The 20718-nt window shown below is 45.3% G+C and overlaps 1 protein-coding gene across 1 annotated transcript in view; it reads left to right on the top strand.

Moving 5' to 3' along the window:
* The first annotated feature begins 771 nt into the window (after positions 1–771).
* The window catches only part of LOC112235440 (PDZ domain-containing protein 4-like), a 67295-nt gene continuing 47348 nt past the window's right edge, over positions 772–20718 (top strand). The window contains exon 1 of the mRNA XM_024380183.2: positions 772–1490. Coding sequence (XP_024235951.2) covers positions 1431–1490 — 60 coding nt within the window. The 5' untranslated portion in view covers positions 772–1430. The remainder of the gene's footprint in view (positions 1491–20718) is intronic.

A 20718-nucleotide genomic window follows, 5' to 3' on the forward strand; every position in this document is an offset into this window, starting at 1 on the left:
GCTTTGATGATGGAGGCTCGTCGTTGAGGAAATTCACCAGGAGGAGCAGCTATCTCTCTGGAAGTGAATGCAAAGTAGTCGCTACTTAATTATCTATACATATGGGTACACTATAGTTTCTTCTGTGCTTTGTTTTACTACCCAGAGCCAGAGAAATATATGAAAATGTTATTGTTATAAATTGAAAAATATTCCCTGAGGAGAACAGTGAGATTTAATGTTTTTTGATTGTGTGATCTGTTACAGTAGAATATTTGATCAAATAAAATACAAGCATTTCATTCCTCTTTTCTCCCATCTCAATCCGTACATTTTATTTAACAACATTTTACACCAAAATAAAATCTGTTCTCATGCCTAAACTCAAATACACATGAACACGTGTGGAAGTTGGCAAGTTCTTGTTTTTGCCTTGAAAAGCTCAGAGGCTGAACGAAAAGCTCAGAGGCTGAACGAAAAGCTCAGAAGCTGAACTAAAATCTCAGAGGCTGAATGAAAAGCTCAGAAGCTGAACTAAAATCTCAGAGGTTGAATGAAAAGCTCAGAGGCTGAACTCAGAAAAGCTCAGAGGCTGAACGAAAAGCTGAACGAAAAGCTCAGAAGCTGAACTAAAATCTCAGAGGCTGAATGAAAAGCTCAGAGGCTGAATGAAAAGCTCAGAGGCTGAACTAAAAGCTCAGAAATGCTGAACTAAAATCTCAGAGGCTGAATGAAAAGCTCAGAAGCTGAACTAAAATCTCAGGGGCTGAATGAAAAGCTCAGAGGCTGAACGAAAAGCTCAGAGGCTGAACGAAAAGCTCAGAAGCTGAACTAAAATCTCAGAGGCTGAATGAAAAGCTCAGAAGCTGAACTAAAATCTCAGAGGTTGAATGAAAAGCTCAGAAGCTGAATTAAAATCTCAGAGGCTGAATGAAAAGCTCAGAAGCTGAACTAAAATCTCAGAGGTTGAATGAAAAGCTGTGAGAAAAAGAAACACATATAGTTAGCTTTATTGGTACTTCGCTAAACATGTCTTTCTTCGAGGAGGGATTCTTTTGAAATATCCACTAATGAATGGGTGATGGACATGATTGTCTCACCATTTCCCATCTCTGAGAGAGATCCTCATCACTGAAGCGTCATTGAACTAAAGAGGACACAGTGTCTGAGGCTCGAGGACAGTCGAGTCAGCTCTGTGCTGGCCACACGACTTTACCACAGAGGATCCAAGATATCCTCATCATTGGCACATTAAAAAAACTAACCTACGGAGTCTGTGCAGAGGTCACACAACACGGTGATTGAGACCCAAAAACATCAGAGCTAGGAGGACAAGATTCAGGACCGGAGTCGGGACCACATCCAGGACCAGAGTCAGAACCAGAACCGGAGTCAGGACCAGATCCAGATCCAGGACCAGAGTCAGGACCACATCCAGGACCAGAGTCAGGATGGGGTGTAACATGTGTGTGGTGAATCGGCCGGAGCAACAGTACAAAGTTATGTTCCAGGTGAGAACCTCTACTGCGCCCCCCCTTTCTGCTCACCCCACTCCACCAGGGTTGGGGTCAATTCAGTTAACTGGTTCTGACCCCAATCCTGCTCTCCAAAGGTTCATGACCACTTTCATATCTATCTCTTTCTCTACAAGCGTGTGATGTATTGTATATCTGCCTGCTTCAGCCAGTTATTCCTTTGGGACTTTAATTCATCTTCTACACGGCCACATTGGGGCAACTCAGATCAATTTTTCCAGGGAGAGGCATTTCATTGATGATTTTCAGATCGTAGTCCATTTTAATGGGATATGACTTCTTTTTTTTTACTAAGGGTGTCAAGAACCATTTTCAGAGACATGTTAACTATCAATATTTATGAACAGCACCACGAAAACCCCACGTTGTATCACAGTAGGCCCTGCTCATCCATAATGCAGAGCAGCTAATTAGACTATTGATTAAGGTCACTAGTTCACAGAGCTGAAATGTATTGCTCTCCTCTGGTTAAGGTTATTATGTTGTCAATTACTTTTTCATTTCAATGGCAGAAAGCATTCACTCCGCTTTACTGATCTACCCCATTTTGTTTGTGTTACAGCCTGAATTTAAAAATGCAATGAATTGAGATTTTGGCTCACCTCATAATGCCAAAGTGGAATTATGCTTTTTTTTTTTTAAACAAATTCATTGAAAATGAAAAGCTGACATGTTTCGCCGTATTCAACCCCTTTGGAAAGCCCAATCAAGTTCAGGAGTAAACATTTCATTAATTAACAAGTCACATAATAAGTTGGATCTATTCTGTGTGTAATAATAGTGTTTAACATGATGCACTGCTTATTATCTACGCATAGTCGTTTTTCCTCTTCCCCTATTTGTCACATGCGCCGAATACAACAGGTATTTACAGTGAAACAACAGGTATTCACCTTACAGTGAAATGCTTACTTACAAGCCCTTAACCAACAATGCAGTTTTAAGAAAAGTAATAGATAAGAAACACAAATGATTCTAGAGCAAATAACAGTAGTGGGGCTACATACAGCGGGTACCGGTACAGAGTCAAAGTGTCAATGTGCGGGGGGCACCGGTGTCGAGGTAATTATGTATATGCAGGTAGGGTTATTAAAGTGGCTATGCATAGATTATAGTAGCAGCAGCGTAGGGGGTGGGGGGGGTGCAAATAGTCTGGGCAGCCATTTGATTGGCTGTTCAGGAGTCTTATGGCTTTGGTTTAGAAGCTGTTTTAGGAGCCTCTTGGACCTAGACATGGCGCTCGGGTACCGCTTGCAGTGCGGTAGCAGAGAGAACAGTCTATGTCTCGGGTGGCTGGTGTCATTGACAGTTTTTAGGGCCTTCCTCTCACACCGCATGGTATAGAGGTCCTGGATGGCAGGAAGCTTGGCCCCGGTGATGTAGTGGGCTGTTCTCACTACCCTCTGTAGTGCCGTGCGGTCGGAGGCCGAGCAGTTGTCATACCAAGCAGTGGTGCAACCCGTCAGGAGGCTCTCGATGGTGCAGCTGTAAAATCTGTTGAGGATATTTTGAGGATCTGAGGACCCATGCCAAATCTAATCTATTTCCTGTAGTCAACAATCACCTCCTTTGGACTGAGCACGCATCCCTGAGAGGCCCCCCGTGTTGAGGATTTTGTTGCGAAGACCGATTTTCAGGATGCCTCATGGTCTGACACACTCTAGCTCTGTCACCTTTCACCACAGATGAGGAAGTGTAACATAGACAGATGTGCAGTATTGATATGCATCCAATGTAAAAACTGATATCTCCAGCTTAAACTGACATATTTCTTTATGGGGATTTTTTTATTATGCTAATAAGATTTCCGCAGGGGCGTGGACATTGACCCTTAATGGTTCAATGCAGTAGTCTTCTGTGTTGATCACCTTAAATGCAGTAGTCTATTGTGTTGATCACTTTAAATGCAGTAGTCTATTGTGTTGATCACCTTAAATGCAGTAGTCTTCTGTGTTGATCACCTTAAATGCAGTAGTCTTCTGTGTTGATCACCTTAAATGCAGTAGTCTTCTGTGTTGATCACTTTAAATGCAGTAGTCTATTGTGTTGATCACTTTAAATGCAGTAGTCTATTGTGTTGATCACTTTAAATGCAGTAGTCTATTGTGTTGATCACTTTAAATGCAGTAATCTATTGTGTTGATCACTTTAAATACAGTAGTCTTCTGTGTTGATCACCTTAAATGCGGTAGTCTTCTGTGTTGATCACTTTAAATGCAGTAGTCTATTGTGTTGATCACCTTAAATGCAGTAGTCTATTGTGTTGATCACTTTAAATGCAGTAGTCTATTGTGTTGATCACCTTAAATGCAGTAGTCTTCTGTGTTGATCACCTTAAATGCAGTAGTCTTCTGTGTTGATCACTTTAAATGCAGTAGTCTTCTGTGTTGATCACTTTAAATGCAGTAGTCTTTGTGTTGATCACTTTAAATGCAGTAATCTATTGTGTTGATCACTTTAAATACAGTAGTCTTTGTGTTGATTACCTTAAATGCAGTAGTCTATTGTGTTGATCACCTTAAATGCAGTAGTCTTCTGTGTTGATCACTTTAAATGCAGTAGTCTATTGTGTTGATCACCTTAAATGCAGTAGTCTTCTGTGTTGATCACTTTAAATGCAGTAGTCTTCTGTGTTGATCACCTTAAATGCAGTAGTCTTCTGTGTTGATCACTTTAAATACAGTAGTCTTCTGTGTTGATCACCTTAAATGCAGTAGTCTTCTGTGTTGATCACTTTAAATGCAGTAGTCTATTGTGTTGATCACTTTAAATGCAGTAGTCTATTGTGTTGATCACTTTAAATGCAGTAGTCTATTGTGTTGATCACCTTAAATGCAGTAGTCTATTGTGTTGATCACTTTAAATGCAGTAGTCTATTGTGTTGATCACTTTAAATGCAGTAGTCTATTGTGTTGATCACCTTAAATGCAGTAGTCTATTGTGTTGATCACTTTAAATGCAGTACTCTATTGTGTTGATCACTTTAAATGGAGTACTCTTTTGTGTTGATCACTTTAAATGCAGTACTCTATTGTGTTGATCACTTTAAATGCAGTAATCTATTGTGTTGATCACTTTAAATGCAGTAGTCTATTGTGTTGATCACTTTAAATGCAGGTCTCCCCCTTGATCACTTTAAATCCTCCCCCTATCTGTCCCCTGTCACTCCCCCTGTCTCTCCCCTGACCTCCCCAGTCTCTCCCCCTGCCCCCACTTTAAATGGAGTACTCTATTGTGTCCTCCCCCTTTAAATGCGTCCTTTGTGTCTCCTCTCCCCATCCTCTCCCCCTCTCCCTCCCTGTCCTCCCCCTCTCTCCCCTGTCCTCCCTCCCTTTCCCCTCTCTCCCATCCACCCCCTCTCTCCCCAACCTACCCTCCTCTCTCCCTCTCCCCCCTCCTCCCCCTCTCTCCCCCCTGTCCTCCCCCTCTCTCCCTCTCCCCCCGTCCTCCCCATCTCCCCCGCTCTTTCCCTTCTCCTCCTCCCCCATCTCCCCCTGTCCTCCCCCTCTCTCCCTCTCCCCCATCTCCCCCGCTCTTTCCCTTCTCCTCCTCCCCCATCTCCCCCTGTCCTCCCCCCTCTCTCCCTCTCCCCGTCCTCCCCCATCTCCCCTGCTCTTTCCCTTCTCCTCCTCCCCATCTCCCCCTGTCCTCCCCCTCTCCCCTCCCCCCGTCCTCTCCCATCTCCCCCGCTCTTTCCCTTCTCCTCCTCCCCCATCTCCCCCTTGTCCTTCCCCTCCTCCCCCATCCACCCCCTCTCTCCCGACCTACCCTCCTCTCTCCCTCTCCCCTGTCCCCCCTCTCCCCCAATCTCCCCCATCCTCCCCATCTCCCCTGCTCTTTCCCTTATCCTCCTCCCCCATCTCACCCTGTCCTCCCCCTCTCTCCCTCTCCCCCTTCCTCCCCTATCTCCCCCGCTCTTTCCCTTCTCCTCCTCCCCCATCTCCACCTTGTCCTTCCCCTCCTCCCCTCCTTCAGACCCCTTTACAGCCTCATTCATTATAGAAATGTGTGTGGTGATTGATCTGGGCTAGGATCCAGATCCCACTACATGAGGTTTCCTTGTGTGTGTGTGTGTGTGTGTGTGTGTGTGTGTGTGTGTGTGTGTGTGTGTGTGTGTGTGTGTGTGTGTGTGTGTGTGTGTGTGTGTGTGTGTGTCTATGTGTGTGTGTGTGTGTGTGTGTGTGTGTGTCTGTGTGTGTGTGTGTCTGTGTGTGTGTGTGTGTTTGTCTGTGTGTGTGTGTGTGTCTGTGTGTGTGTGTGTCTGTCTGTGTGTGTGTGTGTGTGTGTGTGTGTGTGTGTGTGTGTGTGTGTGTGTGTGTGTGTGTGTGTGTGTGTGTGTGTGTGTGTGTGTGTGTGTGTGTGTGTTGCACCTAGCAGCCTGGGGCTACTCCTCAGTCCTCCCCACAGATGGCTGCTTCTGTAACCCCCACAGCAACACTGCCATCATGACACAATTCAAATCACATTTTGATCTACAAACAGACGTAGACTTTACAGGGAGCACTAGTACAAGATCAATGTCCAGAGGTACGAAGTATTTTAGGTAGATATGTACAGTACCAGTCAAAAGCTTGGACACACCTACTCATTCAAGGGTTTTTTACTATTTTGTACTGTGTAGAATAATAGTGAAGACATCAAAACTATGAAAAAACACATACGAAATCATGTAGTAACAAATCAAAATATATATTATATTTGAGATTCTTCAAATAGAGACCCTTTGCCTTGGGGACAGCTTTGCACATTCTTGGAATTCTCTCAACCAGCTTCACCTGGAATGCTTTTTCAACAGTCTTGAAGGAGTTCCCACATTATGATGAGCCCTTGTTGGCTGCTTTTTTCTTTCACTCTGCGGTCCGAATCATCTCAAACCATCTCAATTTGATTGAGGTCGGGTGATTGTGGAGTCCAGGTCATTTGATGCAGCACTCCATCACTCTACGTCTTGGCCTGGAGGTGTGTTGGGTCATTGTCCTGTATCACTACAGAATTCTGTGGTAGCCATGTGGTCGAGGGGAATTCCTTCTTATGATGTGAATATCGGCTCGTATGACTGGCCAGTTGCTGCAGATGAACCGGAGATAGAACCTTGAGCTTTGCTTTAAAAAAATATATATTAGCATTGTCAGAAATGCTACAAAAAGGTAGCACATCGTTGGTTCTCAATGGACAGAAATAAGCATGTGAGAGCGATAAATTATACATCTAGTAAAAATGGTTGCACCTTCAAATGTTGCCAAAACCAAATAAAAAATAATAATCTAATGTGACTTTAATGACATTATAGTCTTGTTTTAATCCATGGTCTAGAATATGAGCTTGGTGGGTAAAGAAAATCGTTCGAAAATGAAAATGCTAACAACCCCGTTTAAAACCTGGTATGTGGTTCTCAGGAAGTGTGTTATCTACCTCCAGCTGATTTGCAAATATTCATCAATATTGGTGTCATATGTGTGTTTGTATTTATTATGGATCCCCATTAGTTCCTGTCAAGGCAGCAGCTACTCTTCCTGGGGTTTATTATGGATCCCCATTAGTTCCTGCCAAGGCAGCAGCTACTCTTCCTGGGGTTTATTATGGATCCCCATTAGTTCCTGCCAAGGCATCAGCTACTCTTCCTGGGGTTTATTATGGATCCCCATTAGTTCCTGCCAAGGCAGCAGCTACTCTTCCTGGGGTTTATTATGGATCCCCATTCCTGTCAGTTCCTGGGTTTATTATGACTCAAGGCAGCAGCTACTCTTCCTGGGGTTTATTATGGATCCCCATTAGTTCCTGTTCAAGGCAGCAGCTACTCTTCCTGGGGTTTATTATGGATCCCCATTAGTTCCTGCCAAGGCAGCAGCTACTCTTCTTGGGGTTTATTATGGATCCCCATTAGTTCCTGTCAAGGCAGCAGCTACTCTTCCTTGGGTTTATTATGACTCTGCATTAGTTCCTGCCAAGGCAGCAGCTACTCTTCCTGGGGTTTATTATGGATCCCCATTAGTTCCTGCCAAGGCATCAGCTACTCTTCCTGGGGTTTATTATGGATCCCCATTAGTTCCTGTCAAGGCAGCAGCTACTCTTCCTGGGGTTTATTATGGATCCCCATTAGGTCCTGCCAAGGCAGCAGCTACTCTTCCTGGGGTTTATTATGGATCCCCATTAGTTCCTGCCAAGACAGCAGCTACTCTTCCTGGGGTTTATTATGGATCTGCATTAGTTCCCGCCAAGACAGCAGCTACTCTTCCTGGGGTTTATTATGGATCCCCATTAGTTCCTGTCAAGGCAGCAGCTACTCTTCCTGGGGTTTATTATGGATCCCCATTAGTTCCTGCCAAGGCAGCAGCTACTCTTCCTGGGGTTTATTATGGATCCCCATTAGTTCCTGCCAAGGCAGCAGCTACTCTTCTTGGGGTTTATTATGGATCCCCATTAGTTCCGGTCAAGGCAGCAGCTACTCTTCTTTGGGTTTATTATGACTCTGCATTAGTTCCTGCCAAGGCAGCAGCTACTCTTCCTGGGGTTTATTATGGATCCCCATTAGGATCCCCATTAGTTCCTGCCAAGGCATCAGCTACTCTTCCTGGGGTTTATTATGGATCCCCATTAGTTCCTGTCAAGGCAGCAGCTACTCTTCCTGGGGTTTATTATGGATCCCCATTAGGTCCTGCCAAGGCAGCAGCTACTCTTCCTGGGGTTTATTATGGATCCCCATTAGTTCCTGTCAAGGCAGCAGCTACTCTTCCTTGGGTTTATTATGGATCTGCATTAGTTCCTTCCAAGGAAGCAGCTACTCTTCCTGGGGTTTATTATGGATCCCCATGAGTTCCTGCCAAGGCAGCAGCTACTCTTCCTGGGGTTTATTATGGATCCCCATTAGTTCCTGTCAAGGCAGCAGCTACTCTTCCTGGGGTTTATTATGGATCCCCATTAGTTCCTGCCAAGACAGAAGCTACTCTTCCTGGGGTTTATTATGGATCCCGATTAGTTCCTGTCAAGGCAGCAGCTACTCTTCCTTGGGTTTATTATGGATCTGCATTAGTTCCTGCCAAGGCAGCAGCTACTCTTCCTGGGGTTTATTGTGGATCTGCATTAGTTCCTGCCAAGGCAGCAGCTACTCTTCCTGGGGTTTATTATGATCTGCATTAGTTCCTGCCAAGGCAGCAGCTACTCTTCCTGGGGTTTATTGTGGATCTGCATTAGTTCCTGCAAAGGGAGCAGCTACTCTTCCTGGTGTTTATTATGACTCTGCATTAGTTCCTGCCAAGGCAGCAGCTACTCTTCCTGGGGTTTATTATGGATCCCCATTAAGTTCCTGCCAAGGCAGCAGCTACTCTTCCTGGGGTTTAATATGGATCCTCATTAGTTCCTGCCAAGGCAGCAGCTACTCTTCCTGGGGTTTATTATGGATCCCCATTAGTTCCTTCCAAGGCACCAGCTACTCTTCCTTGGGTTTATTATGGATCTGCATTAGTTCCTGCCAAGGCAGCAGCTACTCTTCCTGGGGTTTATTATGGATCTGCATTAGTTCCCGCCAAGGCAGCAGCTACTCTTCCTGGGGTTTATTATGATCTACATTAGTTCCTGCCAAGGCAGCAGCTACTCTTCCTGGGGTTTATTATGGATCCCCATTAGTTCCTGCCAAGGCAGCAGCTAATCTTCCTGGGGTTTATTATGATCTACAGTAGTTCCTGCCAAGGCAGCAGCTACTCTTCCTGGGGTTTATTATGGATCCCCATTAGTTCCTGCCAAGACAGCAGCTACTCTTCCTGGGGTTTATTATGGATCCCGATTAGTTCCTTTCAAGGCAGTAGCTACTCTTCCTTGGGTTTATTGTGGATCTGCATTAGTTCCTGCCAAGGCAGCAGCTACTCTTCCTGGGGTTTATTATGATCTGCATTAGTTCCTGCCAAGGCAGCAGCTACTCTTCCTGGGGTTTATTATGGATCTGCATTAGTTCCTGCCAAGGCAGCAGCTACTCTTCCTGGGGTTTATTATGGATCCCCATTAGTTCCTGCCAAGACAGCAGCTACTCTTCCTGGGGTTTATTATGGATCCCCATTAGTTCCTGCCAAGACAGCAGCTACTCTTCCTGGGGTTTATTATGGATCCCGATTAGTTCCTGCCAAGGCAGCAGCTACTCTTCCTGGGGTTTATTATGATCTGCATTAGTTCCTGCCAAGGCAGAAGCTACTCTTCCTGGGGTTTATTATGGATCTGCAGTAGTTCCTGCCAAGGCATCAGCTACTCTTCCTGGGGTTTATTATGACTCTGCAATAGTTCCTGCCAAGGCAGCAGCTACTCTTCCTGGGGTTTATTATGGATCCCCATTAAGTTCCTGCCAAGGCAGCAGCTACTCGTCCTGGGGTTTATTATGGATCCCCATTAGTTCCTGCCAAGACAGCAGCTACTCTTCCTGGGGTTTATTATGGATCCCGATTAGTTCCTGTCAAGGCAGCAGCTACTCTTCCTGGGGTTTAATATGGATCCTCATTAGTTCCTGCCAAGGCAGCAGCTACTCTTCCTGGGGTTTATTATGACTCTGCATTAGTTCCTGCCAAGGCAGCAGCTACTCTTCCTGGGGTTTATTATGGATCTGCATTAGTTCCTGCCAAGGCAGCAGCTACTCTTCCTGGGGTTTATTATGGATCTGCATTAGTTCCTGCCAAGGCAGCAGCTACTCTTCCTGGGGTTTATTATGATCTACAGTAGTTCCTGCCAAGGCAGCAGCTACTCTTCCTGGAGTTTATTATGGATCCCCATTAGTTCCTGCCAAGGCAGCAGCTACTCTTCCTGGGGTTTATTATGGATCCCCATTAGTTCCTGCCAAGACAGCAGCTACTCTTCCTGGGGTTTATTATGGATCCCGATTAGTTCCTTTCAAGGCAGTAGCTACTCTTCCTTGGGTTTATTATGGATCTGCATTAGTTCCTGCCAAGGCAGCAGCTACTCTTCCTTGGGTTTATTATGGATCTGCATTAGTTCCTGCCAAGGCAGCAGCTACTCTTCCTGGGGTTTATTATGGATCCCGATTAGTTCCTTTCAAGGCAGTAGCTACTCTTCCTTGGGTTTATTATGGATCTGCATTAGTTCCTGCCAAGGCAGCAGCTACTCTTCCTGGGGTTTATTATGGATCCCCATTAGTTCCTGCCAAGGCAGCAGCTACTCTTCCTGGGGTTTATTATGGATCCCCATTAGTTCCTGCCAAGGCAGCAGCTACTCTTCCTGGGGTTTATTATGGATATTAATTAGTTCCTGCCAAGGCAGAAGCTACTCGTCCTGGGGGTCCACCAAAATTAAGGAACATTATTAAAAACATTACAATTGATTTACAGAAGTTTTCACAACATATTAAGTGTGTGTCATCAGACCCCTATTCTACTGTCACATATCTACAACACAAAATCCATGTGAACGTGTGTGTAAAGTACTATGTTATCGTGGGTTTGTATTATCTGTGCCAATGTTTGTGTTGCTTCACAGTCCTCGCTGTTCCATAAGGTGTATTTTTATCTGTTTTTTAAATCTAATTTTAATTTTTGTGTCAGTTACTTGATGTGGAATAGAGTTCCATGTAGTCATGGTTCTATGTAGTACTGTGGAATAGAGTTCCATGTAGTCATGGCTCTATGTAGTACTGTGCACCTCCCATAGTCTGTTCTGGACTTGGGGACTGTGAAGAGACCTCTGGTGGCGTGTCTTGTGGGGTATCAAATCAAATCAAATCAAATCAAATTTTATTTGTCACATACACATGGTTAGCAGATGTTAATGCGAGTGTAGCGAAATGCTTGTGCTTCTAGTTCCGACAATGCAGTAATAACGAACAAGTAATCTAACTAACAATTCCAAAAAACGACTGTCTTTTACACAGTGTAAGGGGATAAAGAATATGTACATAAGGATATATGAATGAGTGATGGTACAGAGCAGCATAGGCAAGATACAGTAGATGATATCGAGTACAGTATATACATATGAGATGAGTATGTAAACCAAGTGGCATAGTTAAAGTGGCTAGTGATACATGTATTACATAAGGATGCAGTCGATGATATAGAGTACAGTATCTACGTATGCATATGAGATGAATAATGTAGGGTAAGTAACATTATATAAGGTAGCATTGTTTAAAGTGGCTAGTGATATATTTACATCATTTCCCATCAATTCCCATTATTAAAGTGGCTGGAGTAGAGTCAGTGTCATTGACAGTGTGTTGGCAGTAGCCACTCAATGTTAGTGGTGGCTGTTTAACAGTCTGATGGCCTTGAGATAGAAGCTGTTTTTCAGTCTCTCGGTCCCAGCTTTGATGCACCTGTACTGACCTCGCCTTCTGGATGATAGCGGGGTGAACAGGCAGTGGCTCGGGTGGTTGATGTCCTTGTTGATCTTTATGGCCTTCCTGTAGCATCGGGTGGTGTAGGTGTCCTGGAGGGCAGGTAGTTTGCCCCCGGTGATGCGTTGTGCAGACCTCACTACCCTCTGGAGAGCCTTACGGTTGAGGGCGGTGCAGTTGCCATACCAGGCGGTGATACAGCCCGCCAGGATGCTCTCGATTGTGCATCTGTAGAAGTTTGTGAGTGCTTTTGGTGACAAGCCGAATTTCTTCAGCCTCCTGAGGTTGAAGAGGCGCTGCTGCGCCTTCCTCACGATGCTGTCTGTGTGAGTGGACCAATTCAGTTTGTCTGTGATGTGTATGCCGAGGAACTTAAAACTTGCTACCCTCTCCACTACTGTTCCATCAATGTGGATGGGGGTGTTCCCTCTGCTGTTTCCTGAAGTCCACAATCATCTCCTTAGTTTTGTTGACGTTTAGTGTGAGGTTATTTTCCTGACACCACACTCCGAGGGCCCTCACCTCCTCCCTGTAGGCCGTCTCGTCGTTGTTGGTAATCAAGCCTACCACTGTTGTGTCATCCGCAAACTTGATGATTGAGTTGGAGGCGTGCGTGGCCACGCAGTCGTGGGTGAACAGGGAGTACAGGAGAGGGCTCAGAACGCACCCTTGTGGGGCCCCATTGTTGAGGGTCAGCGGGGAGGAGATGTTGTTGCCTACCCTCACCACCTGGGGGCGGCCCGTCAGGAAGTCCAGTAACCAGTTGCACAGGGCGGGGTCGAGACCCAGGGTCTCGAGCTTGATGACGAGCTTGGAGGGTACTATGGTGTTGAATGCCGAGCTGTAGTCGATGAACAGCATTCTCACATAGGTATTCCTCTTGTCCAGATGGGTTAGGGCAGTGTGCAGTGTGGTTGAGATTGCATCGTCTGTGGACCTATTTGGGCGGTAAGCAAATTGGAGTGGGTCTAGGGTGTCAGGTAGGGTGGAGGTGATATGGTCCTTGACTAGTCTCTCAAAGCACTTCATGATGACGGATGTGAGTGCTACGGGGCGGTAGTCGTTTAGCTCAGTTACCTTAGCTTTCTTGGGAACAGGAACAATGGTGGCCCTCTTGAAGCATGTGGGAACAGCAGACTGGTATAGGGATTGATTGAATATGTCCATAAACACACCGGCCAGCTGGTCTGCGCATGCTCTGAGGGCGCGGCTGGGGATGCCGTCTGGGCCTGCAGCCTTGCGAGGGTTAACACGTTTAAATGTCTTACTCACTTCGGCTGCAGTGAAGGAGAGACCGCATGTTTTCGTTGCAGGCCGTGTCAGTGGCACTGTATTGTCCTCAAAGTGGGCAAAAAAGTTATTTAGTCTGCCTGGGAGCAAGACATCCTGGTCCGTGACTGGGCTGGGTTTCTTCCTGTAGTCCGTGATTGACTGTAGACCCTGCCACATGCCTCTTGTGTCTGAGCCGTTGAATTGAGATTCTACTTTGTCTCTGTACTGGCGCTTAGCTTGTTTGATAGCCTTGCGGAGGGAATAGCTGCACTGTTTGTATTCAGTCATGTTACCAGACACCTTGCCCTGATTAAAAGCAGTGGTTCGCGCCTTCAGTTTCACACGAATGCTGCCATCAATCCACGGTTTCTGGTTAGGGAATGTTTTAATCGTTGCTATGGGAACGACATCTTCAACGCACGTTCTAATGAACTCGCACACCGAATCAGCGTATTCATCAATGTTGTTGTCTGACGCAATACGAAACATCTCCCAGTCCACGTGATGGAAGCAGTCTTGGAGTGTGGAGTCAGCTTGGTCGGACCAGCGTTGGACAGACCTCAGTGTGGGAGCCTCTTGTTTTAGTTTCTGTCTGTAGGCAGGGATCAACAAAATGGAGTCGTGGTCAGCTTTTCCGAAAGGGGGGCGGGGCAGGGCCTTATATGCGTCGCGGAAGTTAGAGTAACAATGATCCAGGGTCTTTCCACCCCTGGTTGCGCAATCGATATGCTGATAAAATTTAGGGAGTCTTGTTTTCAGATTAGCCTTGTTAAAATCCCCAGCTACAATGAATGCAGCCTCCGGATAAATCGTTTCCAGTTTGCAGAGAGTTAAATAAAGTTCGTTCAGAGCCATCGATGTGTCTGCTTGGGGGGGATATACGGCTGTGATTATAATCGAAGAGAATTCTCTTGGTAGATAATGCGGTCTACATTTGATTGTGAGGAATTCTAAATCAGGTGAACAGAAGGATTTGAGTTCCTGTATGTTTCTTTCATCACACCATGTCACGTTGGCCATGAGGCATACGCCCACTCCCCTCTTCTTACCAGAAAGATGTTTGTTTCTGTCGGCGCGATGCGTGGAGAAACCCGCTGGCTGCACCGCTTCGGATAGCGTCTCTCCAGTGAGCCATGTTTCCGTGAAGCATAGAACGTTACAGTCTCTGATGTCCCTCTGGAATGCTACCCTTGCTCGGATTTCATCAACCTTGTTGTCAAGAGACTGGACATTGGCAAGAAGAATGCTAGGGAGTGGTGCACGGTGTGCCCGTCTCCGGAGTCTGACCAGAAGGCCGCTTCGTTTCCCTCTTTTTCTGAGTCGTTTTTTTGGGTCGCTGCATGTAATCCACTCCGTTGTCCTGGTTGTAAGGCAGAACACAGGATCCGCGTCGCGAAAAACATATTCTTGGTCGTACTGATGGTGAGTTGACGCTGATCTTATATTCAGTAGTTCTTCTCGGCTGTATGTAATGAAACCTAAGATGACCTGGGGTACTAGCGTAAGAAATAACACGTAAAAAAACAAAAAACTGCATAGTTTCCTAGGAATGCGAAGCGAGGCGGCCATCTCTGTCGGCGCCGGAAGTCACCAGTCACCATACCGGGTATGTATGGGTGTCTGAGCTCTGTGCCAGTAGTTTAGACAGACAGCTCGGTGCATTCAACATGTCAATACTTCTCACAAATACAAGTAGTGATGAAGTCTTTGAGCCAGGAGAGACTGAAATGCATATTATTAATGTTAGCGATGTGTGTACATCCAAGGGCCAGCCGTGCTGCTCTGTTTTGAGCCAATTGCAATTTTCCTATGTCCCTCTTAATGGCACCTGACCACATGACTGAACAGTAGTCCAGGTGCAACAAAACTAGAGGCTGCCTTGTTGATAGTGCTGTTAAGAAGGCAAAGCAGCACTTTATTATGGACAGACTTCTGTCCATTTTAGCTGTCAATATGTTTTGACCATGAAAGTTTATAATTCAGGGTTACTCCAAGCAATTTAGTCTCCTCAACTCGCTCAATTATCACATTATTCATTACAAGATTTAGTTGAGGTTTAGGGTTTAGTGAATGACTTGACCTTCTATTTTGATATTTTTAGTGGCATTGTTAACAAACGCCCCCATAAATAAAATGAGAATTAAAAACAGGTTCAGCCCCTGGTTCGACCGTGATCTGGCAGAGTTACTCCACCTCAAGAATACCATTTGGCGAAAGGCTCGGCACACGTATACTCAGGCTGACTGGCTCTCGTTCAGGCAAATTAGAAATAAGTGCACTCAGACTATCTAGAAGGCCAAAGTTAGTTACTTTAAAGCTCAGTTCTCTCTCTGTGGGTCTAACCCCAAGAAGTTCTGGAAAACAGTTAAAGACCTGGAGAATAAACCCTCCTCCTCACAGCTGCCCCTGTCCCTTAATGTTGATGATGTGGTTGTTACTGATAAGAAGCACATGGCTGAGCTCTTTAATCACCACTTCATTAAGTCAGGATTCCTATTTGACTCAGCCATGCCTCCTTGCCCATCCCACATTTCCTCATCTCCCACCCCTTCTAATGCGACTATCCCTGATGCTTCTCCCTCTTTTTCTCCTGGCCATCAACAAAGTTTCTCCTTGCAGGTGGTCACTGAGTCTGAGGTGATAAAAGAACTCCTGAAACTTGACCCCAAAACAACATCTGGGTCAGATGGTTTAGACCCTTTCTTCTTTAAGGTTGCTGCCCATATCCTCACCAAGCCTCTCTCTGACCTTTTTAACATGTCTCTCCTCTCTGGGGAGGTTTCCATTGCTTGGAAGGCTGCCACGGTGCATCCTTTATTTAAAGGGGGAGATAAAGCTGATCCTAACTGTTATTGGCCTATTTCTATGTTGCCCTGTTATCAAAAGTGTTGGAAAAACTTGTCAATAATCAACTGACTGGCTTTCTTGATGTCTATAGTATTATCTCGGGTATGCAATCCGGTTTCCGCTCAGGTTATGGATGTGTCACTGCAACCTTAAAGGTCCTCAATGATGTCACCATTGCCCTTGATTCTAAGCAATGTTGTGCAGCTATTTTTATTGACTTGGCTAAAGCTTTTGATAGACCATTCCATTCTGGTGGGCTGGCTAATAAGTATTGGTGTCACTGAGGGGTCTTTGGCCTGATTTGCTTACTGCTTCTCTCAAAGAGTGCAGTGTATAAAGTCAGAAAATATGTTGTCTCATTCACTGCCTGTCACCAAGGGAGTACTACAAGGCTCAATCCTAGCCCCACGCTCTTCTCAATTGACATCAACATAGCTCAGGCAGTAGGAGGCTCTCTCGTCCGTTTATATGCAGATGATACAGTCTTGTACTCAGCTGGCCCCACCCCGGATTTTGTGTTAAATGCCCTACAACAAAGCTTTCTTAGTGTCCAACAAGCTTTCTCTGCCCTTAACCTTGTTCTGAACACCTCCGAAACAAAGGTCATGTGGTTTGGTAAGAAGAATGCCCCTCTCCCCACAGGTGTGATTACTACCTCTGAGGGTTTAGAGCTTGAGGAAGTCACCTCATACAAGTACTTGGGAGTATGGCTAGACGGTACACTGTCCTTCTCTCAGCACATATCAAAGCTGCAGGGTAAAGTTAAATCTAGACTTGGTTTCCTCTATCGTAATCGCCCCTCTTTCACCCCAGCTGCCAAACTAACCCTGATTCAGATGACCATCCTACCCCATGCTAGATTACGGAGTAGTAATTTATAGATCGGCAGGTAAGGGTGCTCTCGAGCGGCTAGATGTTCTTTACCATTCGGCCATCAGATTTGCCACCAATGCTCCTTATAGGACACATCACTGCACTCTATACTCCTCTGTAAACTGATCCTCTCTTTATACCCGTTAAAAGGCCCACTGGTTGATGCTTATTTATAAAACCCTCTTAGGCCTCACTCCCCCCTATCTGAGATATCTACTGCAGCCCTCTTAGGCCTCACTCCCCTCTATCTCCTCCACATACAACACCCGTTCTGCCAGTCACATGCTGTTAACCTCCTCCCCTCTAAGATACACTGCAGCCCTGGGCCCACTCCCCCTTCAGTATCTACTGCAGCCCTCAAAGGCCTCAACAAACACTCAAACTGAATATTTTATCTCCATCTCTTCATTCAAAGATCCCTCATGGAAACTCCCCTCTATCTGACATATCTGCTTTGCAGCCCTCATCCTCCACATCCACCCATTCTGCCCTGTGTGTTGTTGTCCCCACACTTCCCTGCCCTGTCTGTTCAGTTGCTGCAGCTACCTTCTGCAACAAACACTGTGAACAGTTTTATCTCCATCTCTTCATTCAAAGATCCAATCATGGACACGCTTACTGACAGTTGTGGCTGCTTTGCATAACGTATTGTTGTCTCCACCTTCTTGCCCTGTGTGTTGTTGTCTCTACCTTCTTGCCCTGTGTGTTGTTGTCTCCACCTTCTTGCCCTGTGTGTTGTTGTCTCCACCTTCTTGCCCTGTGTGTTGTTGTCTCCACCTTCTTGCCCTGTGTGTTGTTGTCTCCACCTTCTTGCCCTGTGTGTTGTTGTCTCCACCTTCTTGCCCTGTGTGTTATTGTCTCCACCTTCTTGCCCTGTGTGTTGTTGTCTCTACCTTCTTGCCCTGTGTGTTGTTGTCTCCACCTTCTTACCCTGTGTGTTGTTGACTCCACCTTCTTGCCCTGTGTGTTGTTGACTCCACCTTCTTACCCTGTGTGTTGTTGACTCCACCTTCTTGCCCTGTGTGTTGTTGACTTTGCCCAATAATGTTTGTACCATGTTTTGTGCTGCTACCACGTTGTTTTACTACGATGTTGTTGTCATGTTGTTCTGCTTCCATGTGTTGCTACCATGTTGTTGTCATGTTGTTCTGCTTCCATGTGTTGCTACCATGTTGTTGTCATGTTGTTCTGCTTCCATGTGTTGCTACCATGTTGTTGTCATGTTGTTCTGCTTCCATGTGTTGCTACCATGTTGTTGTCATGTTGTTCTGCTTCCATGTGTTGCTACCATGTTGTTGTCATGTTGTTCTGCTTCCATGTGTTGCTACCATGTTGTTGTCATGTTGTTCTGCTTCCATGTGTTGCTACCATGTTGTTGTCATGTTGTTCTGCTTCCATGTGTTGCTACCATGTTGTTGTCATGTTGTGATGCTACCATGCTGTTTTATCATGTGTTGCTACCATGTTGTTGTCATGTTGTTCTGCTTCCATGTGTTGCTACCATGTTGTTGTCATGTTGTTCTGCTTCCATGTGTTGCTACCATGTTGTTGTCATGTTGTTCTGCTTCCATGTGTTGCTACCATGTTGTTGTCATGTTGTTCTGCTTCCATGTGTTGCTACCATGTTGTTGTCATGTTGTTCTGCTTCCATGTGTTGCTACCATGTTGTTGTCATGTTGTTCTGCTTCCATGTGTTGCTACCATGTTGTTGTCATGTTGTGTTTCTACCATGTTGTTGTCATGTTGTTCTGCTTCCATGTGTTGCTACCATGTTGTTGTCATGTTGTTCTGCTTCCATGTGTTGCTACCATGTTGTTGTCATGTTGTTGCTACCATGCTGTTTTATCATGTGTTGCTACCATGTTGTTGTCATGTTTGTTCTGCTTCCATGTGTTGCTACCATGTTGTTGTCATGTTGTTCTGCTTCCATGTGTTGCTGCCATGTTGTTGTCATGTTGTTCTGCTTCCATGTGTTGCTACCATGTTGTTGTCATGTTGTTCTGCTTCCATGTGTTGCTACCATGTTGTTGTCATGTTGTTCTGCTTCCATGTGTTGCTACCATGTTGTTGTCATGTTGTTCTGCTTCCATGTGTTGCTACCATGTTGTTGTCATGTTGTTCTGCTTCCATGTGTTGCTACCATGTTGTTGTCATGTTGTTCTGCTTCCATGTGTTGCTACCATGTTGTTGTCATGTTGTTCTGCTTCCATGTGTTGCTACCATGTTGTTGTCATGTTGTTCTGCTTTTTATCATGTGTTGCTGCCATGTTGTTGTCATGTTGTGATGCTACCATGCTGTTTTATCATGTGTTGCTACCATGTTGTTGTCATGTTGTGATGCTACCATGCTGTTTTATCATGTGTTGCTGCCATGTTGTTGTCATGTTGTGATGCTACCATGCTGTTTTATCATGTGTTGCTGCCATGTTGTTGTCATGTTGTGATGCTACCATGCTGTTTTATCATGTGTTGCTGCCATGTTGTTGTCATGTTGTGATGCTACCATGCTGTTTTATCATGTGTTGCTGCCATGTTGTTGTCATGTTGTGATGCTACCATGCTGTTTTATCATGTGTTGCTGCCATGTTGTTGTCATGTTGTGATGCTACCATGCTGTTTTATCATGTGTTGCTACCATGTTGTTGTCATGTTGTGATGCTACCATGTGTTGCTACCATGTTGTTGTCATGTTGTTCTGCTTCCATGTGTTGCTACCATGTTGTTGTCATGTTGTGATGCTACCATGCTGTTTTATCATGTGTTGCTGCCATGTTGTTGTCATGTTGTGTTGCTACCATGCTGTTTTATCATGTGTTGCTGCCTTGCTATGTTGTTGTGTTAGGTCTCTCTTTATGTAGTGTTGTCTCTCTTGTTGTGAAATGTGTTTTATTTTTAATATATGTTTAATCCCAATCCGTTTAGCCTCTTGGTAGGCTGTTATTGTAAAGAAGAATTTGTTCTTAACTGACTTTGCCCTTTTAAAGAAAGGTTACATAAAAATAATAAATACAGTGATTTTAGTTTTAGAAAAATGTAGGACCAACGTATTCCTTGCCACCCATGCTGAAACTAATTGCAGCTCTTTGTTAAGTGTTGAGTCATTTCAGACGGTGTGTCAGGTGACGTGTGTAGTGTTGAGTCATTTCAGACGCTGTGTCAGGTGACGTGTGTAGTGTTGAGTCATTTCAGACGGTGTGTCTGGTGACGTGTGTAGTGTCGAGTCATTTCAGACGCTGTGTCTGGTGACGTGTGTAGTGTTGAGTCATTTCAGACGGTGTGTTAGGTGACGTGTGTAGTGTTGAGTCATTTCAGACGGTGTGTCAGGTGACGTGTGTAGTGTTGAGTCATTTCAGACGGTGTGTCTGGTGACATGTGTAGTGTTGAGTCATTTCAGACGGTGTGTCAGGTGACGTGTGTAGTGTTGAGTCATTTCAGACGGTGTGTCAGGTGACGTGTGTAGTGTTGAGTCATTTCAGACGGTGTGTCAGGTGACGTGTGTAGTGTTGAGTCATTTCAGTCGCTGTGTCAGGTGACGTGTGTAGTGTTGAGTCATTTCAGACGCTGTGTCAGGTGACGTGTGTAGTGTTGAGTCATTTCAGACGGTGTCAGGTGACGTGTGTAGTGTTGAGTCATTTCAGACGGTGTGTCAGGTGACGTGTGTAGTGTTGAGTCATTTCAGTCGCTGTGTCAGGTGACGTGTGTAGTGTTGAGTCATTTCAGACGCTGTGTCAGGTGACGTGTGTAGTGTTGAGTCATTTCAGACGGTGTGTCAGGTGACGTGTGTAGTGTTGAGTCATTTCAGACGGTGTGTCAGGTGACATGTGTAGTGTTGAGTCATTTCAGACGCTGTGTCAGGTGACGTGTGTAGTGTTGAGTCATTTCAGT

This window comes from Oncorhynchus tshawytscha, linkage group LG16 (assembly GCF_018296145.1).
Source record: "Oncorhynchus tshawytscha isolate Ot180627B linkage group LG16, Otsh_v2.0, whole genome shotgun sequence".
Taxonomy (NCBI): domain Eukaryota; kingdom Metazoa; phylum Chordata; class Actinopteri; order Salmoniformes; family Salmonidae; genus Oncorhynchus; species Oncorhynchus tshawytscha.